At 39.2% G+C, this 27,390-nt stretch overlaps 1 protein-coding gene across 6 annotated transcripts in view; it reads right to left on the bottom strand.

Annotated features, from left to right (window-relative positions):
* Window positions 1-27,390, bottom strand: part of TARBP1 (tRNA guanosine 2 -O-methyltransferase TARBP1) — a 100,791-nt gene that overhangs the window by 15,274 nt on the left and 58,127 nt on the right. For 3 of the 6 annotated variants that reach the window (XM_084623950.1, XM_084623948.1, XM_084623947.1), the window contains 10 exons: window positions 21,888-22,087; window positions 21,603-21,674; window positions 19,109-19,229; window positions 14,079-14,189; window positions 12,638-12,787; window positions 9,261-9,347; window positions 7,222-7,418; window positions 5,335-5,416; window positions 1,176-1,347; window positions 689-880 (listed from right to left, as the gene is read on the bottom strand). In XM_084623950.1, coding sequence (XP_084480076.1) covers window positions 689-880; window positions 1,176-1,347; window positions 5,335-5,416; window positions 7,222-7,418; window positions 9,261-9,347; window positions 12,638-12,787; window positions 14,079-14,189; window positions 19,109-19,229; window positions 21,603-21,674; window positions 21,888-22,087 — 1,384 coding nt within the window. The other 3 variants (XM_084623949.1, XR_014710943.1, XM_084623951.1) reach the window with 3 other exon arrangements.

The raw sequence follows: 27,390 nt of genomic DNA on the forward strand, positions 1-27,390 counted from the left end.
GAATTGAAAAAGCAGGAAAGCTTATTTTCCTCTTCCAATGTATGAATAAAAACTAGATGTGAAAAGATGTGATTACGAATTCTATACTCCTGAACGATATGAAGGCCAGAAACCATCAGTTCAATTCACTAGTTACAGATAATATTTACTTTGTTTAATAAATCAGTTGGTTTTAAAGGCAAAACATGTTTTGCTAAACATACTTTTATTTTTTATGTATCCAGCAGATTTAGGATTGTTTTTATTAGTTAAATAGAACTATCTGAAAACATTGTTTTCATAATTTATTTAATTCCAATTTCCAATCCAAATGCAGTTTAACACAAATCACAAGTAAAAAATTAATCTAAAAAATAAGAAATGTCATTTTTTCACCATTCTAACAACAAAAAATGTAAAGATTAAGAATCTGAATAAATATATGTTGAGCTATATAACTGCTTCAATAATGCCTATCTAGTGTATTTTCCTTTTTAGCAAAAAAAAGTACTAAATTATACCAACCAATAAGAACTAACTTTTCTAGGAAGATAAATAAAAAGTACAAATGCAAATAAGCTTTAAATTGATTATTTAAATCAAGATTTCCTGCTTACTGATTTAAATCATGAATAAAATCAGCTATTTAAATCACAAAGTCAATCCACCTTGCGCAAATAAAGAATTAAAAATATGCATTGAACCTTACCTCCTAAATTGGTGGGTTTATCAATAAGTGAGGCCACTACAATCAATCTACTGTTGGATTTACCAAGTTTAGCTGCACGGTCCTGAAATACCAATTCCAGGTCTAAATCAGGACTACTGTTTTTCCAAGGGATGATCTTTTTCTGAACATCTGTCCATTCTGTTTGGTTATCCGTTTCAACTAAATCTGAACCTAAGAAAAAGTGTTAGGTTTAAATTATTTAGATGTGGAAAATACTGACATGATAATGAAACTGTTTGGGAACCACTGTTTACTAGGACACCAAAGTGATACCCTTCTGAAACTATAAGGGTCACATATTATCATCAATCTCTATACATTATGCTAATAGCACAGCATAACTATATGCTCTACAGCAGTTTTTTAACAATTATGTTTAGCAGAGCAAGTACTGACAAAATATATTGCAACTACCAAACCCAAATAATTAATCTCAGATCAAAACATATATGAATTTGTATTTTACCCATATCTTGCTGAGACCAGTCACTTGGTTTTAGATTAAGAAGTTCAGTTCGAGAATGCAACCAATGAAATGCTGCAGGCAAAGAAATGTCAGTATATCTGGTAAATTTATAGAGTGGGATCCATTCATCTTCAACAAGTTCTGAAAGGCGTGGAAGGGTGTAAAATATTGTCTGCAATGTAACACAGGACTTTTAGGATAATCTCAGAAAAAAAATAAACTTCAAAGAGATACTAAACTAACTTCAGCATAATTTTATATTACAAATATTTTATCTATCATAAGCTATAACTTACTGATCAATACATCTCCGAATACTCATAACCTGGTGCAATACAGGAACATATATTTAACATTATGGTCATTTTCCAGTTTTAAAGATAAAACCCATAAAACCCTACCAAAGCAACAATCTAAGAAAATCTAAATTACAAATATTATGCTGGAAAATGCCTCAAACGTACAACTTTTCTAATGTTAAAAATTGTTTTTTGAAGGGGCTAGAAGCAGCAAAGGAACTCGGACAAACACTGGAAGCTTATATGGTAACTCCTCACTTATCACCGTCCCGATTAAGGTTGTTTCGTTGGTGAGCAATTAGGGAACATGCTTGTTTAAAGTTATGCAGTGCTCCGTTCCAAGGTCGTTTGGCAGCCGCCTGCTTTGTCCACTGATTGCAGGAAGAGCAGCCCCTTGCAGCTAGCTGGTGGAGGCTTCGAACCAGGGTGGACCCGCAGCCCCCCTATCAGCTCCCTATTCCCATAAGTTCCCTGTGTGGCAGCTGCTTAGCAGGCTATCAATTGCCAGCAGTTCAGCTGTCCCTCCCCCCACTGCCATGTGCTGCTCCTGCCCTCTGCCTTGGAGCTGCTCTCCAGAGCCTCCTGCTTGCTGGGGGAGGGGGAGAAGAGAGGAATGGGCGGCTAATGTCAGGGTGTCCCCTCCCCCCTGCTCCTGCACCCTGCTTACCCCACCTCCATAGAGCAGGGGGGACATACACAACAGGGCTCAGGACTGAGGGAGCTTCCTGGCAGCAGCTGCTGCAGTCTCAGCTTGCTGATTAACTTAACAAGGCAGTGTACTTAAGAGTGGTGTCAGTGTACTTAAAGGGGAAATGCGCATCTCTCTCTCTCACACACAGGGTGTGTGTCTCTGTCTGCAATGCTGACTTCCCTCCCTCCATTCCGGCTGCCTTGTAGAGCGTGAGGCTACATTAACAACAATGAGTTAACCCTTGAGGGCTCAGCCAATTGCTAGTTCATCATTTAGCAGTAAGGCATTCCCTGGGAAACATCCCACCCTCTGACTTCACCACCTCAACCACGCTTCACAATCATCATCGCTGTGTACAGTATTAAATTGTTTGTTTAAAACTTACACACTGTGTGTCTGGCAAAAAAAAAATTCCCTGGAACCTAACCCCCCCCCCTCCATTTACATTAATTCTTATAGGGAAATTGGATTTGCTTAACATTGTTTCGCTTAAAGTTGCATTTTTCAGGAACATAAACTACAATGTTAAATGAGGAGTTACTGTACCTCAGAGCACAGAGTTTTGAAGGGCAATTATTTTTTAATCCTCATATTTCAACAAAATAAAAAAAAACAATAAAAGATGTTAACTCCTAAAATAAGCCATAACTAACCCTAAATACAAAACATGCGGGTGGAAAGAGGAGGGGAAATCAGGAAAAAATAGAAAACCACAAATTGGAAATCCAGACCTTTTTTCAATTTCAATGGTTAGTTTTACTTAATCAGTGGAATGTTATGCCCCCCTCATATGTTGGTATAATCACTAAACTTCACAATAGTTTGGAACTAAAAAATGTATAAGTCTGAAAAAAACAATCCTTTTGTGACATTTCACTCTGTATTCTTTATGAAAATATGCTTTTGATATGAATATGACATAACTGAAATGTACTTCATGCAAGATGGATCTTGTAAGATATCATTGGAAAGGTTATAATTTATTGAATGTGATTATCCAATTTGTATGCCTGTATCATTTCTGTATCTGAAGTTAGGAATATGGATAATGTATCTGTATTTCAACTATACTACTTAGGGTGATGCCCACTGCTAACACTTCAGGTACAACAATGGAAATGCCAAAATAGGGCTGATGACCCTCAGCGAGGACAATGGACTGTGAAAAGGCTTGGCCTTCCTGCAGACACTCTATAGTTCCACTGACTCATGGATGCTGTGATACTACAGAATCAGCTGGTCTTATCACCTGATACTAAAGATTACTGGGATACTCGGACTCCTTGTAACTTTCCACTGGAAGGGAAGGGGGGGGTCAAGTTTGGGAAACAAAGGATTCCCGCCTTATGTAAATCCTGTTTAAGGGTGGGGAGGAAGGCAAGCAGACTCCTCCTCTCCATGGCCTGTCTGCCCAAGGAGAAAGACTGCGAAAGCCACCTGAAGGGAAGGGGTGGGGTGAGTCCAGACTGAGACAGGGTCCAGTCTGAAAAGGAATATAACTGGAACTCTGAATCACAGAAACTTTGCAGCCTGCCCAAAATAACATTTAGGGTGAGAAGCATATTGGGCTTAGCTTGCATATTTTGCTTTATTTGGTCAGTAATCTGCTTTGTTCTGTCTGTTATCTCATATATTCACTTAAAATTCACCTTTTGTTATTAATAAACTTATTTCTTGTTTACAATATAACCCAGTTTATGTAATTTCTAATGGGGGGGCAAGAAGTTGTGCATAACTCCCTCCACATTGAGGGAGGTGGCGAATTTCATAAAACCTTTGGGTTTATACCCCTTAAAGGGAGTGGGCACCAGGGTGTTGGGGTGAGCCCCTAAGGCTGAATCTTTCCAGAGTGGACTTCTGTCTCTCTGTGCAGCTGGGTGCGGCCCTTCCTGTGCGCTTGACTGGAAAAGGCTTGTGAGCCTAGCCCAGCAAAGCCAGGTAAAGGGGATCCAGGCTGGCAGAATAGGTTGACTCAGTGGCATACTAGCACATCAGGTGACACCCCAAAGGGCCCAAACCCGTCACACCTTTCCTTTGAGAAATTTGTCAAAATTTAGTCTACAAGAAAACTAAGGAGGTGATCTTAAGCTGAATCTTCCCGAAAGAAACAAGCAGACACAATTTGGACTCCAAAGAAGCAAGAAATGTAGTTCATTCAATGACTTCCTGTTACTGTTTTAGAGCAACAGATTGCAATCCTAGCTCGAGTGATTTATAGAAATGTATTGGGCCATAACAAAAAAAATTAAGATATTTAGAAAACTAACTGATCACCAATAGCATGGATATAGCATCAATTGACTATATAAACTATTATTTTATCAATTGAGATGCTCAAGTATAGAAGATGCTCCAAATTCATATTCTTATGCAATACATCTGAAAACAGGTATTTTTCCCACAGTCAACAGCAAACAAATTTCAAATTCTGCGAGGATGTTCTGTTTTTGTCAAGATAGTTGTGCATTTTTCCTCATTCTTGCCTCTTTTCTGCTTTAGGCACTCTACTCATGTTTTTCATCTTCACCTTTATTTTGCCTTTTTTTCTCTTCCCCTCTTGTTGATCACTCAGCTTCCAGTTATTCTGAGCCACAGTGATGAAACTGACCTGAAGGAGGAACTGATGTGTCTGACTTCAATGCATCTTTGTCTTTAACTCACAGAAAGTGTGTACTTTAGCTAAGCCACTTCAAAAAGCAGTTTACCAGCACATCATAGAACAAGTGCAAGAGTGACAGGAATGAAAATTCTGAAGGTGGGTCATAAAAGAAAAAAAAGTTGGGTCTTATTGGCTGCAACTGAGCTACTGCAAGCAATTGATCAAGCAACAAATACAAATATAACTAGGAAGGAGTTCACTTGTCTGTTTCCTCCAGATTAACCAGTAACAATTATAATACATGCCTACATTCCTGGGTTTTCAATTTAATTGATTTAGTTTTCTAGCCATGATTGCTATAAAAAAATAATTTTAAAAATCATTTGAGTCCAAATATATTTGTTTTGGTCTAAGATGCACCAAAATATTATGAAGTCATTTTTCATGATATCCAAAAATCAGTTACAACTGATCATTACTCATCATGCAGTAGAACAATGTCCAAATTACAAATATAGCAGCAAAGCAGTGAAAAATAATTGACCATTACATACAGTATTTTATACTTGCCTCTAGACTGTAATCCTTCAGGGGATGAAATGTTGCAAAAAAGAAATGATCTTGGATTCGTTGCCAATTCTTTCTAGCATTCCTATGTATTGCAAAAATACAGTAAGATATACAAAAATTCTACGTATTTACTTATTACAGTCTCACAGTAAAGAAGTCCAGTCTAAATGCATATATTATATATTGTGTTAATGGAAAAAGAGACTACTTTAAATATATATTCACCACTCACATTTATGAGACTCATTTATGAATACAATGAACTGGAAATAAATTCACTTTGTGCCCAGGAACTGGGAAGAAACATATCTCTATGAATTATGGTAACTAAGATAACTATGTTTGATAGAGAAAGGTATCATACCCTCTCAGAGAAGGGGAACAAAAGTTCTCTCAGGAACTCAGAATAAGAGGACTTATGAATGGTGACTATACAGATGAATAAAAAATTAAACAAACTAAACTGCTTAAGACCCCAAACCAGTAATAGGAGGAGTGTTCATGTTGAACTAATTACAAATAAATACAGTGCAAAAATAACAGATAATCAATTTCTCTATTATTTCAACCTTCTCTTTCTCTTGCCGTTGTTAGTGAAATTACGAACACCTAAAACAGTGCACAGAGTTGCATTCAACATTTTATTTCTTTGGATTTCAATGATACCACAAATATTTGCAGGAGGATCCTGATTCTCAAGTCTTGGCAGATAAAAAGATCCAAGTCTGCACACATTTGATCAGATGTGGAGTAGGGAGATAAATGAACAGATTATTAGCAGTGTTAGTAACATGTCAACATATTCACTGTAGATTTTCTGATGTGATCCCACACCCAGGAAGGGATTTGTAGTGCTCACTAAACACTACTCTTTGAACATGGATCTCCTATGTGAATGATCCTTTAAGCCAAGTACAGGTGAACCTCAATTTTATGAACACCAATCTTATGAATGGCCATTTATACGAACCATTTTTCCTCCACAGAAAAAAACAAAAGGTCACATAATGAGAGAAATGTTGATGAAAAATAAGTCAACATCCCTTCACATTCCAATGCTTTCAATGCACTGAAAATCACTTTGGAGTGGTTTGATTGACAAGATGACGGCTATGCAGTACACCATCTTGCAATTTATACACCATACCTACTGTAATGTTCAATGTTAGGAACTTTTGAATTTTACAAACTCATCAATCTATGATTAGTTCATAAAATAGGGGTTCTTCTGTAACTCCAAATGCAGGGGACACACAAGTACTGCCATTTCTTTATATATAGTTAAGAAATGCAAATCTTCTGGAAATCAATCTGTTAGCTTAAATATTTAAACACCAGTACTTTGTAAACATGTTATATTGACAAACTAGCCCCAATTCACAATGCAAGGAGAACAAATAAACATTTACTGTAGATTTATTAGCTAATAAGCTTTGTTCATTTTTCAATCTGGGAGGCAAGATGAGAAAATTCAGGACAGACTACAAAAAATTATAAGCCCTATTCCCCAAGCCACTAAACTCATCTCCATTGCACTGCTGATAGTCTGAATAACATAGTCTGCTCACATTCTCAGACAGGCACTGTAGTTATCAGATGAATGCAGAACTTTCTACTGAGGATTCATATTAAAGGAAACCTTTTAATTCTGAAACACAGAGAAGGAAGGAAGTTTTCTATAATTTCATTTTATCTGCTGATGACGTCTTTAAATTCCATTTTTAAGTGTTCTACTTAAATAGATGAAACACATCAAAATCACAAAGATTATCAAGTGCTACTTTACAAGATTAGACAAGTGGTTTAAGAAGGTCCTTAGACACTACAAATGATTCCAGCAAAGACAGATGGAAGAGCTGCATTCTAAATCAGAAGAATTTTACTAACCCTGTACCATGCATGTTTTCCACTTGATGAAGACTCGATTCAATAACTGGTGTCAAAGCTTCAAATTCTTCCACAAACAATGCTTTGCACATGCCCCAGATTTTCTTGAGAGCTACTAATGCATAAAGTCGAACACTGAAATTGTGGTTAAAACACCACTGTAGAACAACAAGAAGGGCTTTCTTCAAAATTGGTTTCTAGAAAGGGAAAAATATTCTTTAGTTTACATATTTGACTCATCACAGCATTTTTCCCCTGGAGAGCATAAGAAACAGTTTGGGATTGTGAGATAAGAACAGTGTTTTGCTAAAATGGTCAGCACTGAAATACCTAACACAGTTTCATTGAATTGCAATCTTTAGGTTTCAGACTTAACAACCCATTCACATGAATGGAACAGTTCACATCTCTCAGAACCAAAAGCTTGTCTGTACATGTAGTTATTCAGAAATGAATTAACTCCATATGTGGACACTTTTATTCCAGAAAGAGGATGCCTTTCTCCTGTTTAGCTTAATTAGCTTATTAAAAAACAAATACAACTCTTATCTATAAATGTTTAAACTTCATGTTGGCTTTCATTTTTAAACACACCAAAATATTATTTACTATTTGTATTACCATGGTACCCAGAAGCCCTAGTCACGGGCCAGGAGCCCATTGTGTTAGATGCTTACACAGAAAGAATGTGCAACATAAGTATAAGACAACAGATAGATACATTCAGCTAGACAGGAAGTACCAGGAAACAATGAGACAATATTGGTCAGCATGATAGATAGGCTGTGATTTCAGCACACCACTGGCCTAACCATTGTCACGTTTCTTTGCAGACATCACAGGAAAGAAGAGTTTTGAAGGAAAACAATGAGGTTGCTTTGAGGGTGATTATGGGGAACTCCTCACAAGCCTGCCATCTTCTCCTGGAGGTCTGCATCAAGCAATTAGTTAAATGGACAATGTCAACTTGAAATCTAATCAGTTTAAAAAAAATGAGTTAAAAATAGTCTCAGGTACTATACCATTCACTAAGTTCTCATGCGATTGTGGTTTTAAAAATCACCTTTTTCTATTTTTTAAATAAACGTATCTCTCTCCCCTCTTGCTGTGTGAAAACTCTCACACAAACTATAGAGGAAACCAACGTATTACCGAGGTGTGTGGAGGGGTGTGTATGAGAGTAAAACTGACTATACACAAAGTGACCAAACTGGAAAAAAAATACCCCAGAATGTATGTTTTTCCTTCAACCAGTTTCAGCTCAGTAATCTGAAATGCCAACTGTAATATTAGTTAATGTTTTTCAGACATAGGTGTGATTCTGAAGTTGACAATGTTCCTTTAATAAGCACAATTACTTTTACATATGGTCCAAAACAGAGAAGAGGACAGAAGGCAGAAGTGTGTGTAGGTTTCTGCTCCATAAGAAACACAAAAGGATGGGGTAGGGCAAATAGCTAAGCTAGGCTCAGAAATTTAATGGAACATCACACAATACTATCTAAAACATTAAACCATAAAACTGAAAGGGCACAATCAGATATTAACAACACACTAAACACACACGTTAAAAAAAAAACAAACTTTCACAACCATATCTTCAGGGTTGATTTTGTTTTTCTCTGATTTCCTTTGGCCATTTCTTCCTTAAATTTAATATTTAGGACAATAAGGGAAGAACTTTATTTAAGTTTGATAGTCTAACACTGATTAACTTGATCCTGACAACTTATACAAACAGGCCACTGAAGACAGCAGGATTACTTATATGAGTAATGGTTTGCAGGGTTGGTCTGTACATGCATTTGGACTTTTATCCTGTACAAAAGACTCCAGAAGTCATCTAAACTAGTGTTACAATGAGCACAGGAAAAGTTAACATTTGACAATTTTAGAGAGAGACTGACTAAATTACTAGGGAAATAAACATTTCCAAGATTCCAATAAACTATTACAAACAATTTTTTAAAATCCCTATATAATGCAATTGTGAGCATCCCTTTAAATGTTTGTTCTGGTTTTCTGTAATTTGAACTTACCTTCTCAGAGGTATTTTCAAGAATAATGTCAAAGTGAGACAACACAGATAAAAATGTACAGATGCTAGTTTTAAGCTTTTCTTCACCCTGAAGTGAACACAATGTAATCAATGGAAAAACGTTATATCTGTACCTTTTTGTATTTCACGAAGTGTTCTATAGACTCCAATTATAGCTACAGGCTTTGTAGCCACAATGACCATTATACTGGAAAAACATGTTTCCATTAGCAACACTTATTACAAAAATTAAGTAATTTTGTACAAGAATATGGTTTTAGTTATTCATATTGTTATCACTTTTGTAAAATATCTTAAGCAATAGTAACTATACTATGGTATATATGAAATAGGCTGCATTCCCAGTTAAGTCTAGATAAAAAAATATCACATCAATTTGTCCCTCTGCAAAGAAAAGCAAAGAGTGAAAACAACTCATCGGAATTGAATGAGCTAGAAAACTGAACTGTTTTGTTACTTGCAGTGGTAGTTGCTGTGTAATAGGGTGGAAACACATTGATGAGACAGCATAGGAAAGCTTGCGCTACTGTTACTTTTGGTATACCTGTTCTGTGGAAAAATAAGGAGGATTTGGTTTCCTATGTGGCCATTCCAGTACCTTTCATATTCCACTAGTAAGGTCAATTTCAAAAAATAAATTAATTGAAAAACATTCAAAAAAAGAAAAATGCTCCCAAAGTTTACTTTGTCAAATTGGGAGTCTTGGAGAAGAACTACATCATGCTTCACAGATGTAAGTGATATGCAGTGCTAATAATTCAGAGTTTAAGGCCAGAAGAGACCAGTAGATCCCCTAGCCTGACATCCTGTATATCAAAGTTCCCTACATTTCATCCAGTTACCCCTGTCTTGAGCCCAATAACTCATGTTTGAATAAAGTATTACTTATATTTTGCTAAAGCTTATCTTATAGAAAGGCATCCAGACTGGATCTGAAGACTTCAAGAGAAGGAGAATCTATTACTTCCTTTGGTAATTTGTTCCAAAGGTTAATCATCCTCACTGTTTAAAATTGTCTGGCTTCAGCTTCCAGCCACTGGTTCCTGCCTTACTCTGCTACATTAAAGAGCCTCATGGTACCTCATATTTTCTCCTGTAAAAGTACTTATACATAGTAATCAAGTTGCCTCTCAATTGCCTTACTGATAAATTAAACAGATTGAGGTCTTTAAGTCTCTTAGTGTGACGCATTTTCTCCAGTCCTCAAATAATTTTTGTGGTTCTTTTCTTTACCATCTCCAATTTTTCAACATCCTTTTTAAAATGTGGACACCAGAATAGCATACAGTATCACAGTATTGGGTTTTATCAGTATTGTGTACAGAAATAAAATCACCTGCATATTCCTACTCCCTGATTATACTTCCAAGGATCACATTAGCTCTTTTTGTCACAACGTCACATTGGGAGCTCATGTTGAGTTGTTTGTCCACTAAGACCCCTAAATCCTTTTCAGAGTCTCTGTTTTCCGGTCCCCCATTCTGTAGGTATGGCCTGCATTCCTTGTTTCTAAATGTACAACTCTGCATTTGGAGTATTCAAATATATTTTGTTTGAACAGGTCCAGTTTACCAAGCAATCCAGATCACTCTGTATGACTGCCCCACCCACATTATTTACAACTGTGCCAATCTTGCACATTTTATCAGCAATGATTTTATATGTATTTCTAGAGCACTGACTAAAATGTTGAGTAGTGTCACACATGCAAAAACCCACTAGAAACACCCCCTTTCAATGATGATTCCCCAATGACAACTACTTTTTGAGATCTCTCAGTGAGCCAGTTCTTAATCAATTTAACATGTGCTTATTGTATAATATTAATTTTTAAATTCAGAATGTCATGCAGTACTAAGTCAAATGCCTTAGAAAAGTCTATTATATCCACTCAGTTATGCAGCTACCATTGTCAACCAAGTTTGTAATTTCAAAGAGTGAAATCGGGTTTGTTTGACAAGCTCTATTTCCCATAGAAACATTGTGACTGGCATTAATTACAGGCCTAGTCTTTAATTCTTTGTCAGTTAAATCCTGTATGAACTTTTCCATTATTCTGCCTGGTATTGATGTCAAGCTAACCAACCTATGGGTTATCCCACTTTTCCTTTTTTATAATGGCACATTAGCACTCTTCCAGTTTTCTGGAATTTCTCTGGTACTCCACAATTTATTATAAGTTAACATCAGTAGTTCAGAGATCTCCTCAGTCAGCCTTTTGATGATTTTTGGATGCAAATTATCTGGGCCTACTAATTTAAAAATGTTTATCGCTAATAGATGTTATCTAACATCCCCTTCAGCGACGAATGGACTAGAAAGTATGTCTTCATCCCCATAGGATACAAGTACATCCTAAAGGTTTCAGAGTAACAGCCGTGTTAGTCTGTATTCGCAAAAAGAAAAGGAGTACTTGTGGCACCTTAGAGACTAACCAATTTATTTGAGCATGAGCTTTCGTGAGCTACAGCTCACTTCTGAGCTGTACATCCTACTTCTTTCCAAATATAGAACAGAAATATTTACTGAACACTTCTACCATAGATCTACCATCAAGATTAAAATAAATATTTACTTTATTTGTACATTTTGTTTGTTAACTGCTTTTTCCTTCCCTCAAGATGGTGAATTTTAAGAACTTTTTTAGCAACACATGAAAATGCAAAATATCTTGAAAGACAAAAAGTGAACAATATTCAAAATTGGTCTCCAAGACTCATAACTGGGTAACATGATGCTGAGCAAAAACAGCCACATTAAAAGCTGTAATTTATAAATGAGAATATTACTTATATGACACTTGCACTTCAGAGATGACACAACTTAGATGGGGAAACAAATTCGACTTTTTAACCCCTTTGTACTTCCAAGATTTGGGTCTTGTCCAAAGGCTGGCATGGCTCCCACAGTAAAACAGAGGCATGGCTCCCACAGTAAGACAGAGGAGTTCCTATGTCTGTTTTAATTTACAGTGCCTTCTATGACTTTTTGTGGAGCCATCCCACGTCCCGTCATACCCCTGAAAGCCCCTATGTTGGTGGCTGCCAGGAGGGGTGTTACTGGGCTGTTACACCAACACTAGTCTTCCTGGAGAACCACAGCGAGCATGGGGATTTCCAAGTTGGAGGCATCCGTGCAAGTTACAGCCCCTTTCACACCAAAGTATCATATCAGAGTGCAGCACAGAATCAGGTTCTGTGGGTTTGATCCTGTGTTCTTTAAGCTCTCAAAACACGTACTGACTTTAAGGAAAATTATGGATGCACAAGAAATATTGCACTAGATCCCATGTGTGTGAGAAGACATCTTATATTTGTTCAAATTAGACACATTATGAATGTCAAAATTCTTACTTACATGGCAGAAACAATTCCAGAATTTTTCAAGAAACTGGGGGTATCTGTTTAGAATCAAGATGATAATCCATTCTATTAAGTATTTTATGGATGCTTGATTGTTACCAAATCCAGCCTGAAAAATCTTGTCAAGAGTCCCAGTCAAAAAATTCTGAGCAAAATAAAATTAACCCCCCCATTGATTAGTCATCTAAAGTTTCATCAATAAATTTCAAAATCTTGCTAAACTACAAAAAACAAAAACTTTACTGTCATTTGTTCCTCAAATCTTGTTTGAAACACTTTGGAACAATCAAAGCAACAATATTTAATAGGTACATTTAATATATATATATATATATATGCTACATGTTCACCAATGTGGGAAAAACTCTACTTTGTAGGGAGATGCTGAAATATCTGGGGCCAAAAAGAAATACGCTGTAGAACTGCTGCTTTTGTCCCCCCTGCCCTATCCTGCCAAACATGTTAATTTCAACACACAGCAGAAGGTGGTCCTTTATTTTTCACTGAGAGGTAGCAAGGAAGTGCTGTGGTTTTTTAAAAAAATTACTACTGTATTAACAAAATACCTTATTTTCAAAACAACTGTTTTAAATAACCAATTCATATGAAGTGGGAATAAAGAGAGAGTATCTTTTGAACTTTTATATTATTAAAGATTATATTGCTGTGCCAGAATTTAGGTCATCACTATAACTGTTCTAAGAATGAATATAACACCTGTACAATTCTTTCAATGGCTTCTTTCAATTCATTCCATGCCAGGCACTGTGTTTTTAAGTGCATTATGACAGATTATCCAAACAATGCAATAGATTCCATTAGGAAGAAAAATAAATGAAATTCAAACAAGCACCAAAGGTTTAGAAAAGTAAATCCTAAACATTCTGAATATTTTAAATAGTAATATTTTTATTAAATGAAAACTAGAATCAGCAATCTGTCCATGATATTTAAGGGCACAAATCACTATTGTATCTAGGTGTTGGCTAGACAGAATTTAAGGACTAAATGTTGCAAATGGATCCAACCTGTTCACATCCAGACCTACTGAAGTCAGTTGGGCTTTCATGTAGGCACAGGGGTGCACCCATGTGGATCCATTTGCAGGATCCAGCATTAAGACAGCACATACAGATAACTGTATGTCAGCCTTCATGTAAATAAATTAACAATCAAATCTGTTGTAAGGTACAACTAATATTTTGTCTTTCTAGAAAAATTTATCTTACATGAGAGTTCACGTTGCAGGAATGAAGTTTATATTACACTGGACTTTTGGATGCCAAGTGCAAATATAGATCAAATATTTATGAAATTGCCTATTCCATTTAATATATTCAATTTTGTGTAACAAAATTCCTATTACATAATTAGATTCTATTAAAAATAAAAGCAATTATATAATTATATATATAATTATATAATAAAGGTAATACCTGATCAAGTTTTGGAAAAATAACTAGCAGCGTTTGCCACAACCGATTTTTAATTCTGTGTTGTAAAGAGTTCACATAGTAGCGTGTTCTAGATTTGGACACCAATTCATCCTGAAAACAAATTCAAAATACATGTAACAAGTCTTTAAACTTTTAAAATTTAAAAATGGATTAAATGGTAGGTATAAGTGGTCTCTTCAATAGCTCTTCAAGTATTATTCTGAAATGTATTGTTTTTTTAGAATTAATTTTGAAATCCACACACAAAAAGTAACTGAACTTAGCAAGGATACTAAGTAAAATTAGAAGGTCATTCTTATCTTAATGTACAAGCATACAAATCTTGTGTGTTGAGATGAGACTTCATTAACTTGAAAGAATGTGTCCAAAAGATTATCCAAAAACAGCACTTCCAGCATACAAGAAATTAACAGAAAATGCAGCATAAACAGAAACATGGATCCCAGTTTTCAAATTAGATTGCCTAAACTAGGGCATTCAAATTGACATTTAGTTGTATAAAATAAGTATTAAAGCTCCTACTTGCAGATATGAATATCCAAATGAAGAAACATATGCTCTAACTACTTAGTATCCAAATTGAAATTTGGGATTAGTGTTTTGATAATACTATAAACACTGCAATAATTCAGTTCTGGAGTTTGGCTCAGCTTGTAACTGCAGTTCTAGACAACGATACAAATTGGAGTTCAGCAAAAGAAACATGTTTGTATGAGAGAAAACAGGTCAAAAAAATTAAATATTAAGCAGCTGTCAATACAACACACACTAATTTAACTTTAGATCAGGCAGGTATTTCCCTACATATTCTTCTTTCCACTTATCAAAATATTTGACTGCAAGTATTTCCTTAACTTTTTTGTTAGTGCGTGTAGTACTCTGGAGGTTCAATTTGGATGTTATTATCATAACATGAACAAACTCATAATTTATTTACGGTTTTGTTTGTTCGTTTTGTTCTATTTTAGATTTAAGAAATAAAGAATGCCTATATGAAATCTGTAGGCACCCTAGAGATTAAACTAATGTCATTAAACTCACAACAGAATTGTAATATGCGCCCCTTGGTGTGTCTACACAGCAAAGAAAAACCCATGGCTGGCCTGTACCAGCTGACTCAGGCTTGTGGGGCTCAGGTTGTGGGGCTGTTTCATTGTTGTGTAGTAGACTTACAGGCTCAGACTGGAGCCTGAGCCCTGGGACCTTCCCACCCTGCAGGGTTCTAGAGCTCCAGTCCAAGCCTGTAAGTTTACACAGCAATGAAAGAGCCCCACGAGCCCAAGTCAGCTTGCACGGGCCAGCCTCAGGTGTCTAGTTGCTGCGCAGACATACCCTTAGTGGGTCACTGGCAGTAGGGATTGAATCTGACACACCTGTGGACCTAAATGCATGAGCAGCCTCTACTGTCTGAGCTGAAAGACCCATCTCTGTTAGCTCAAACTTCAGTGTGGTTCAGCCACTAGAAGTGGACACAGAGGCACACTATCAGTTATGTAATGACTACCATCCAGCAGCATTAAATATTCATACAAAATAAATTCAGCCAGCCAATAAATCAAAGGAACTGCCCCCACCCTCTTATGCCCTTAACTTTCTTCCCAATCCCTCTGTGTCAAATAAGTGGTTTTTCTGCATGTCCAGATGGTCATAAAATTTGGGCTCTTTCAGATTTTGGGAAGGAGCAAGCTGAGTCTTGAGACCCTCAAGCAGCAGCCCTCCTCTTTTATAGCAAGGGGAATCCAGGTCATGTGCCTCTGCTGACTGCAACTGTGGCAGTATGTCAGAAGAAGAGAGCTGTCTCTTCAGATAACATAAGAGTTAAATACAGACCAAATAAATACAAGCGAGCCCTATGCCAAATGGGATTTAATTCTGGCACAAGGGTCCTTGGAATCTGCGGCAAGTTCTTTTCATTTTCTATAAAACATAAAACTAATTGAATTAAATATGAAATTATGGAATACAACCAGGGCAGTAGCCTGTGTATTATTTATTTTGATATTAAATTCACTTTATTTTATACTGTGCTCCCATTTGCAGTTTTTAAGTTTCCATGCATTTTTGAATTCACAATGCATAATTGCTCTGCAGAAGTTGTCTATGGGGAAGGTGGTGACTTTGGCAGCTGGGTAAGGAACCGCCGAAGTTTCTGGCACGAGGAAGGAGGGGGTTTAGTACTGTGAGGTAAGTACATTAGCTGGACGTGTCTCATAAAAGTGATCAGCAGTGAAATAATTAACAACTTTGACACTTAAGGATGGGTTTTTCAAGAGACCTAAAGGGAGTTAAATGCTTAACTTCCTTGAATTTCAATGTGAATTTAACACCTAATTCCCTTAGGCTCTTTTGAAAATCCCAGCCTAAACTAACATCTTTAGATTTTATATTTAACCACCATTGAAATGAATAGGGCAACTAATATATCTCAGAACTAATGTTTCAGCCTATCCCCAGGAAAGGAAGACAACACTGCATTGGTTGTACTTGATTTACATTTTCTTCACACAAGTGAGCAATATGATTTTTTTTAAATTGATGCTTAGATTATGGGGCACAATATTATGGCAAATATTGGATTGTTCAGCTATGTCCACAATGGTAAATGCACAGGGCTTGAGTTACAACCAAGTTAAACAAGTATTTTATGGATGAGAAAACCAGTACTTTCAGCATAAATTTTAAAATCTGAGGTCAGATTCTCAGCTGGAAGAAGTTGAAACACCTTCACTGAAGTCTCTGGAGTTATGCAGATTTCCACTAGCTGAGAATCTGCCTCTTGATTTGCAAAAATACTCACAAGCAACTTTGACATCTAGGCCAACTGCAGGAATGTTCATGCCAAGCAAATGTAAAAAGAGGCAGGATTATGGACAAAACGAGTTTATTTTAAAATCTGAATTAATATTAAGATAGTTTTTACTCTAGTAATTGAGGGGGCTAGAGGGACATTGGGACTGGAAGAAAGAAGTGGGGTTAGATGTCCCTGCCAAACGTCATTGAATCGGTAGATAAGTAATTTGTTCATAGAATCATAGGATTGGAAGGGACTTCGAGAGGTCTTCTAGTCCAGTCCCCTGAACTCAAAGCAGGACGAAGTACTATCTAGACCATCTCTGACAGGTGTTTGTCTAACCTGCTCTTAAAAATCTCCAGTGGTGGAGATTCCACAACCTCCCTAGCAATTTATTCCAGTGCTTAACTACCCCGACAGGAATTTTTCCCCAATGTCCAACCTAAACCGCCCTTGCTGAAATTAAGACCAATGCTTCTTGTGTTATCCTCAGAGGTTAACGAGAACAATTTTTCTCCCTCCTCTTTGAAACAATCTTTTATGTACTTGAAAACTGTTATCATGTCTTCCCTCAATCTTCTCTTCTCCAGACTAAACAAACCATATTTTTTCAATCTGCCCTCATAGGTCATATTTTCTAGACCTTTAATCACTTTTGTTGCTCTTCTCTGGACTTTCTCCAATTTGTCCACATCTTTCCTGAAATGTGGAGCCCAGAACAGGACACAATACTCCAGTCGAGGCCTTATTAGCGCAGAGTAGAGCTGAAGAATTACTTCTCATGTCTTGTTTACAACACTCCTGCTAATACATACCAGAGTGACGTTTGCTTTTTTTGCAACAGTGTTGTTACACTGTTGACCCATATGTAGCTTGTGGTCCACTGTGACCCACAGAGACCTTTCCACAGTACTCCTTCCGTAGGCAGTCAATTCCCATTTTGTACATGTACAACTGATTGTTCGTTCCTAACTGGAGTATTTTGCATTTGTTCTTATTGAATTCCATCCTATTTACTTCAGACCATTTCTCCAGATCATTCTGAATTTTAATCCCATCCTCCAAAGCACTTGCAACCCCTCCCAGCTTGGTGTCATCTGCAAAATTTTCAAAGCGTACTCTCTATGCCATTATTTAAATCATTTATGAAGATATTGAACAGAACAGGACCAGAACTGATCCTTGAGGGACTCCCCACTGGATATTCCCTTCCAGCTTGACTTAAACCACTGATAACTACTCTCTGAAATTCATCTGGAATTTTAGTTTTTATGACAATTTTACAAAGCTGAAAAATAAAACAAGTGATAGTCCAAAATAACACCCCAAGGATTGCACAACAAAACTCAGGAATGGAGCTACCAAGCTGGCTTTCAATCACTTTTGCGCTGTTCTGATCTTGAACCAGCTGTGCGCTAGTCTAGTCACCTAACAGGACATAGAGCAGCTTAAAGTCTACTCTAAATTACACCAGCTGCCAATAGCCCTAAGGGGATGTCTCAGTAGCCAAGGATTGCTGGAGTGCATGGAAGCCCTGGGCCAAGGCCCTACACCAGACACAGGAAAGGGATTGCCTTAGGAGCTTACATGTCCGTGGAGGATCTCCCTATGCATGGGCAGATGATCCTCTCATGACAGCTATGGAATACTTTGTGCCAGGACTGGAGGATAGAGTAACCATAGGATAGCTGAAGATGGGGCCTTCCACCCCCATCCTCCAAAACTTTATTTTTATAAGCCAAACCTCTTAGAAATGCTTACAAATAACCTAGAGTTTATTGGACATGAAATATATTAGGCAACACAGTAGAAGGCAAGGGAAACCCAGCATTTTCAACACCACCAAGCCAAATACAAATTCTCAAGACAATGATGCTTATGTTTTAAATATGTGCAATGAAAAAAACAGCCCAGCACAAATGGAGCAACAAACCTGAGACTTGCCACTGTTACTTCCTTCTGGCTGAATAAAACTCTAATCTCATCCTCAAGCAATAATATAGCCAGGAATATTCAAATCACACTGACAGGTCTTGTGGTGGTAAAAAGATATTATTTATTGGACAAGGAAGTCAAAGCTAGAGATGCTTTAAAAAAAAAAAAAAAAAAAAAAGATTTTGACCGTTCTATAATACCCTTTTGAATGGTGAGTACCTTATATTTCAACTAATCAGTATGATACCAACATTGTGTATATTAAACAAAAATAAAAATTTACTTTATCAAGTAGTTTGATGACAAGGTCTTCCATAAACATCTTGTGCAATGTATTTGATCCATCCAACAAGCATAGGAATTTGACGGCACAAACTCGCACATAATGGTCATCTCTGTTTGTACTGTAAAGGCATGTTAATGATAGGTTATGTGACTACCCTGTCACTTCAGGAAATTAATTATGCCTGCAGAGTTGGGTAATAAATAGGTCCCTACCAAGTTCACAGCCATGAAAAATGCGTCACGGACCCTGAAATCCGGTCTCCCTCCACCCCACCCCACGCCGGTGAAATCTGGTCTTTTGTGTACTTTTACCCTATACTATACATATTTCATGGAGGAGACCAGCATTTCTCAAATTGAGGGTCCTGACCCAAAAGGGAGTTGCAGGGGGGTAACAAGGTTATTTTAAGGGTTTGAGGTATTGCTACCCTTACTTCTGCACTGCCTTCAAAGCTGGGCAGCCAGAAAGCAGCGGCTGTTGGCCAGGTGCCCAGCTCTGAAGGCAGCACCCCGCCAACAGCAGCACAGAAGTAAGGGTGGCAATACCATACCATGCCACCATAGGTGCCAACTCCATGGGTGCTCCGGGGCTGGAGCACCCACGGGGAAAAATTGGTGTGTGCTCTGCACCCACTAGCAGCTCCCCGCCCTGCCCCAGCTCACCTCCGCTCTGCCTCCTCCCCTGAGCGCGCCGCATCCCCGTTTCTCCCCCTAGCTCCCAGTGCTTGCTGCCACGAAACAGCTGTTTCGCAGCAGCAAGCAGTGGGAGGGAGGGCGGAGGAGAGGGAATACGGCGTGCTCTGGAAAGAGGCGGGGCCGGGGTGGGGATTTGGGGAAGGAGTCCAACAGGGACACGGAGGGGGCAGAGTTGGGGGCAGAGACTTTGGGGAAGGGATTGGAATGGGGGCAGGGCAGGGGCAGAGTCGGCGTGGGGCCAGGGGCAAGCACCCACCGGCGCTGGGAAAAGTTGGCACCTATGCATGCCACCCGTACTTCTGCACTGCTGCCTTCAGAGCTGTGTGGCCGGAGAGTGGCAGCTGCTGACTGAGGGCCCAGCTCTGAAGGCAGCAGCGCAGAAGTAAGTGTGGCAATACCATACCATGCCACCCTTACTTCTGCGCTGCTGCCAGCCGTTGCTCTGCCTTCAGGGCTGGGCTCTTGGCCACAGCTGCTGCTCTCCAGCTGCCCAGGTCTGAAGGCAGCATCGCCACAAGCAGCTGCACAGAACTAGGGTAGCAGTACTGCAACCTTCCCTACAATAACCTTGCAACCCCCGCTCCACAGCTCCTTTTGGGTCAGGACCCCTACAATTACAACACCCTGACATTTCAGATTTAAATAGCTAAAATCATGAAATTTACAATTTTTTAAATCCTATGACTGTGAAATTGACCAAAATGGACTGTGAATTTGGTAGGATCCTAGAAATAAATTTCCATTTACAAAACAGTGACTACATATGAATTAGGGTACCCTGAGACGTTTTGAGTGAGTGATCTCAACTCCAGGTTTTCATTACATTACGGACAACCGAGTATCAGGCTGTACCAAGCACTTTGTAAACTGAGAACCTCTTGGGTGAGAATGCTAAAGCAATAAGCCCCTGGAAGTGTCAAGTAAGGGCTGGTGATTGTCAATGAAGTTTTTAAGCAGCTATTGAAACTAGCTAGAAATGCTATTTGGGGGCGGAGGTGCTAGGGAGGAACCATTTCCTTGGGGCTGGGTGGAAGCGTGTGTCAAGCTGCACAAAGGATAAATGTTCTGGTGGCAATAGTTTTTCATTCAAATTCCCAGCTGCAGCAATGACGGGAGGCAGAACTTGCTGTTGAATTGTGGGTGTTAGACCAAACTGAAGAGTGGTCTACAACCAAAGGTGAACAGAGATCAAGACATACTGGTAATAATTAGGGCAGCCAAGAGATCAAAAAAATTAATCGCTATTAATCCCAGTTTTAATTGCATGTTCATCGGTGCAATTAAACTCCTGTTAAACAACTGTTACTAAGCTGGGTGCGCTCTCTTCAGCTGAGCGATCCCATGTTTGCAGAGGAGGGTGGATTTTACCTTAGGGACTCCACATGTGGCAAGAGAGGCGAGGCTGGTGCAGGGAGGCTGAGCTCAACAGGCCACTGTTCTCTATGGGATATCCCCAGAGGGGGATGGATGGGAACAATGAGGCACGGCACAAGGGGCAGGGCAGGGAGGGTCGGTTCCCGTCCCTGGAGCGAGGGGCCAGGTTGGGGGCATTGCGTGCACACGGGGGTTTGTCATCTAGTCGAGTCCCCTGCACTGACGGCAGGATTAAGTATTATCTAGGCAATCCCTGAATATGAACATAAATTAAAACATGTATGATTTACCAGTATTTGGGATAGAGTTTATGAACATGTTCATAAGAACTTGGCTTTGAAGAACATACAAATAATATAATTCCAACCCCCAGCAACTATGAAGGATGCAGTTACCATACATGTTAAATATTAAAAACATACCTTTCTGTGACAACATTGGCTGCACATTCATCTCCAAGATTTTCTACAAAGGCATGGACATCCTGAATGAGTCTTCTCATATGAAAAGTTATTCGAAAGAGGAAGAGAGAAAACACAATTAGGTGAATAAAATATGAAAAACAAACAGATTCTAAACAGTTCACTACTTCTACATTAATTCATAATCTCAAAAAATTTAACCGAGTAGCTAAAGAGCACAAAATCCTAACAAATATAATCACACATACAAAATGAAAATCTAATTAAATGCAGGGTATTTTATACCTTTGATCTCGCCTAAATACAGTTCCAAAGACACAGGCCTCCGTGATAAGTTCACTGTAATTTCCAGCATTTGAGAAGGGATTCTCTAAAGCACCTGTGTCATCAGATGTAGGAAATAACCACGACTGACAGCAATAACTAAGCACTATATTAAAGACTCCAGTTCTTGCAGTGGACATTTCAACTAGCTTGAGTATGATCTGAGGAGGAAAAAAAAGAGATTAAAATCCTAACTCCCAACAAAATATCTTATTGCAGCTATATTGGTCCCAGGATAGGAGAAAGATAAGGCAGAGGGTGAGGTAACTTATTTTATTGGAAGTTATATACATCTTTCATAGAGCAGTTGGTCCAATACAAGATATTACCTCACCTACTTTGTCTCTTTAGATTATTTAAATGTATTTGCAGTACTGCTTCAATATGTTGGGCTTGATTCCCGAGTCAGAGATTTGCTCAGCATTGTGAAGCTGAGGGTGTCTTAGAGCCAGTTACAATTCCCTAATTCTGAGGGCCAGTAGCTTGTCAACAATTCACCCATTATGTACATTTACTTCAATATATAAGTAAGGCTACAATTTTATCACAGAGATTGTGGAAGTCACGGAATGTGTGACTTCCGAAAACCTCCATGACTTTAGCCCACAGGTGACTGCAGGGTCCCACCACCACCCAGGACAGCCAGGAGCTGCAGGGTACCTCTGCCACCCAAGACAATGGGAGCCCCAAGCTCTGAGGCGGTGGGGGTACCTTGCAGCTACTGGCTGCCGCAGGCAGCAGGGGGAACCCAGATGCCCCTGGCCACTGACACCAGTGGGGTCCCCGCAGCTCCCCACCGCCGTGGGTGGCTGGGGGGATTCCCCCAGCTCCTGCCTGTTGTGGGTGCAGGGTACCCCACAGCTTCTAGCCACCATGGGTGCTGGGGGACTCAGAGTGGTCGCGGGGGGACCCCGCAGTTCCTGGCCAGCCTCCACAGCTCCTGGCCTCTGGCGCTGGGGGACCCCACAGCTCAGAGCTGTGGAGGAAGGGGACTCTGAAACTCTGAGCCCCCATGGCTGGTGCAAGCCCCTGGAGCTCCCAGCCAGGCCCCCACAACTGCCTAGCGGCTCCCCATTTTGTGATGGATATTTTTAGTAAGAGTCAGGGACAGGTCACGGGCTTCCATGAATTTTTCTTTATTGCCCATGACCTGTCCACGACTTTTACTAAAAATATCCATGAAAAAATCCTAGCCTTATATATAAGAAATGGTCACTCACTCTGTGCATTAACTGTGGTTCTTTGAGATGTGCCCCCTACGGCTGCTCCACTTTAGGCGCACTTGCACCCCCCTGCACCTTTGATCGGTGACTTCTCATAGCAGCATCTGTTCAGCCTGTGCGTGCGTATCACTCACGCCTCGTGCTCCGTGACATTGTTATACAGCCTGGGCAAACTGCAGTCAGTTCCTTCTCTACTGAGACGCTGCATAGCAGAGAACTCCGAAGTAGAGGGGAAGGAGGGCGGGTAGTGGAACATCCATAAGGACGCGCATCTCAAAGAATCGCAGTTACTGCACAGAGTGAACCACCATTTCTTCTCCTCCTTCTCCTCCTCCTCCTTCTAGAAGCGTCCCTTTGGGTGCCGCACACTAGATGAGTACTCAGCAGTTCCCGCTAAGGAGGAGGAGAGGGCTTTGGAGTTCAGTCCAATACTGATGAAAGTTTAGCCAAGCCAAATGCAACATCAGAAAGCAGAGTATTGAGTTACTGCATAGTGCTCAGCAGACACGGGTACAACGGTCCAAACTGCGGCTCTACATATTTCAATGATGGGAACATTTTTGAGAAAGGCTGTAGAGGTGGGAATAGCCCTCGTAGAGTGAGTTTGTATACCCCAGGGTGTTTGGAGATTAACAAATTATGCAGTCAGATGTCCACTTTGGAAGTCTTTCTTTAGAGAGTGCAGGCCCTCTTGAACAGTCTGAGATCAAGACAAATACTTCGGGAGTCTCTCTGAAAGGTTTAGTCTTGTCAATGTAGAAGACCAGGACGCCCCCGACATCAAGTGTATGTAATGGAGCCTCTTCTTTGCCTAGGTGAGGTTTCGGGTAGAAAATTGGAAGGGGAGTGGGTTGGTTTATATGGAACTCAGAAGAAATTTTTGGTAAAAACTTGGGATATGGTCGTAATATGATCTTGTCCTGTAAAAAGAGGATATACCATAAGGGACCTTATTTCCCCAACTTGTTGAGTCAACATGGTGGCTACCAGAAATGCTGTTTTCATGGATAAATGGAAGAGTGAGCAGGTAGCCATTGGTACAGACAGTGATCTTGTAAGGCATTTAAGAATCAGATTGGGGTCCCAAACTGGAGTAGGATGCTTAACTGGCAAAAGGAGAATTCCAAGCCCTCTAAGGAACCTCATTGTAGTTGGGTGGGTGTAATGAGAGTTGACGGTATTGTGAATCTTGACCACTCCTCGTGGAGTCCAGATGGAGCCCAAGTGGGTTTCTTCGGTAGTAGGTGAGAAGAGGTAGAGCTCTTCTTGCCACTGTGGTCCACTGACAGTACCAATGATCTCTCAGAGCCAAAGACTTCACAGTCTTTAGGTTTGAGAGTTCCCTTGATACCTGAGGAACAAGCAGCCTCACTGGCACTGGGTCAAAGAGCAATGGGTGCCAAAGTGGATGGCGTTATCAGAGACCACAACTTCTTCAAGGTAGATTTCCTACCTGGAGAACTCGAGCGACCGTCTTTGGGAGTCTTATGGGTACTCCTCTGCGATGCCCTTGAGGAGTGCAGTTTGGAGAAAGTGGAGGCAGCAGACTTACTCAGAGGCTGGTGTATGGGGGATCCCCTGGCCTGCATCAGAGGCTGGGCGCAGCAACCTCTCCATCATGAGGAGATGAAGTATGATCTTCCTGTTTTTTTCTGGTTCTAGATTTTAATGTCAGACAGAAGTTGCTATTTGGGGAAATATGAGATTCTCTGAGGCAACTGATGCACTGGGAGTGTCATCGCTCTCAGGGATTGCCTCCCAACAAGACAGGAAATGTCTGAAACCAAAAGAACCAGGGACATCCTCCCAGTAACGTAAAACTCTGAGGAGTGTAGAAAAGCTATCTATCTATATATAAGTTTGAAATATATTTTTTAAAACTACTACAGCTAAACTAAACTACTACTAAGAACAACTAAACTAAGGTAAAACTCAATGCAGACAACTGTTAAGACACTGTCTCAGACCAAGGTGGCTGAGAAGGAACTCAGGGTGGTTCACTCACGCAGTGGTGTGGAGCACGAGACTGAGTAACATTCATGCGCAAGCCAAACAGACACTTCTATAAGAAATTTCTAATCAAAGGCACAAGTGCACCTAGGAAAGGAGCACCCACAGGGACACTACTCAAAGAAGAATACAACGATCCAGTGTTTTCACATGAGTAAAAATCCTTGCCTTTGTCTGACTCTCAAATATTTGGAAAAAATGCATCTGTGTTTATTTTGATGGGTGTATATTTTTGGAGTTGTAGAAATGTTTCACAATTTAATGGAAAAAAATATAACTTCTATTTCCAAACTAAATTTCTTCATACATATGAAATGGTACTTTTTAAAATTTTCCCAACTGAGGATTAAGTCCATGGCAAATTTAAAGTTAAAATGGTTGTATTACCAAAGTGCAAAAGTGTGTCCGAACCATTTTTTTTAAGATGTGAAACCACCTTTCTTTGTCATTGTTCTGACCTTTCAAGTAGCTGAACAGATTTTTTTTTTTTTTAGTTTAAAAAGAACCCAACCCCAAAACCATAAATTCACTCAGCCCAAAGGGGCGTAAGTGTAAGAAATTGCAGGCCCAAAGTAGAAATGCTTCCAAAAAGTGGTAGTAAGCCTCTAAAAAACAGGGATTTAGAACACGAACAGTTCAGCTGTATTTTATACAATATCATTTGAAACAGAGTTTTAATTATGATTTCTTCTCAGAACAGTTTACTAAAGTAGAATCAAGCCCAGGGAAGGCAGAAGATTTTATGGAGTAAAATAATTTATTTCCAGAAAGATACTATTTTGCCACTATTATACAATTTTCTGACTGCCATGTGATCTGTCTTTGTAACCATAAAAAGTGCTGTGACTACTACAAACTAAAATACTCCTGGAAGAAGGATCTTTAACTGAAATTCTGGAACATATCTGATCTTTCAGATAAAAATAATTCTAGGAATATTTCTTAACATTCTTACAAAAAAATCAGACTCATGAAATTATTGTTATGAAATTCAAGGATGAGAGTTGGTAATACCACAATGAAGGAGGGACCTATACTGCTCTTCATCTATCTGTTTAACTTGCAGAGAACAAGCATGATACTTTCTGTACATTTCAACAAAATCCTAAAATCCTCTTCCACGGATTCCTTAACCAGTAGGGTAAAAATCCATCACATACAAAAAATAAATCTAAACTTGTGCAAGAGTGTGCATTAGTATGGATCCAGTGGAAAGGAGGAAAAAAGCAGATGAAATAAGACCATAAGCGCAGAGCTGTGGACACCTCTCTATGCATTCTATGGTGGGAGTACTCCATTTTTAGCTCAAAACTACCCTTGTGCCCACTTTTTGGCTAATGTTTTAAAGCTGGTACAGTCCACTGTGGTAGACAGCAGACACATTTTAGCTATATTTCTAAAGCAACTCAGTATCCCACAGTTCAATTTTTAATGTCTCTTAAGCTAAAAACTATAGGGACACTCTACAGGGGTCAATGGCAAGAGGTACTGCCACGGAGCGGGGTAAGTATGTACATAAGTAGACACCTGCTTATGAATTTTATCTTCATTTTCTTATGAAGGGACAGAAGGTAGGTTGGACTCTTAGTTGTGTATAGGAGACCTTCGTTACCTCCTTGATTCCTGCGGTCATGGTATGTCCCACTGCAGACAATGGGATAGCTGTCACAGAGACGCAAGACTCTCAACACTTGCACAAACATACCTTGGCATGAAAATATTTAAAATACCAACACTAACACAAAAACTACAAATATTTAAACAAACAGCAGCAAACAAACGATGGCTACAGCTCATAGGTTCAAACAACACCGAACATGTGATTGCCAGGTGTGGAGGTCTGTGAAGAGACAGACCAGACAGAGAGGTCAGGTACTGATTTCTACCACTTGGAATTATTTTACTTGTATATGCTAAGGCAACAACATGTCTTCTCTCAGCTGGGACACAAGCAAAGATTGCTACTGCTGAATCTGATGTAACTATTACTGAACGCAGATGCTGTTACATTTTAACATTTATTTGATGAAGTGGATTTCAAAGAGAATGCACTCAAAAAGAATGAACTGACAGAAAAGAAAATCAATGGATATTATTTTTTGAAAGCTCTAAAAAGAGGAGATTACTCACCTTGTGCAGTAACTGAGGTTCTTTGAGATATGCATCCCTGTGGGTCCACTTCAGGTGTCGGTGCGTCCCGGCGCCGTCGACTGGAGATTTACGGTAGCAGT

The sequence above is a fragment of the Lepidochelys olivacea genome, assembly GCF_965140295.1.
Source record: "Lepidochelys olivacea isolate rLepOli2 genome assembly, chromosome: 3".
Lineage (NCBI taxonomy): Eukaryota > Metazoa > Chordata > Testudines > Cheloniidae > Lepidochelys > Lepidochelys olivacea.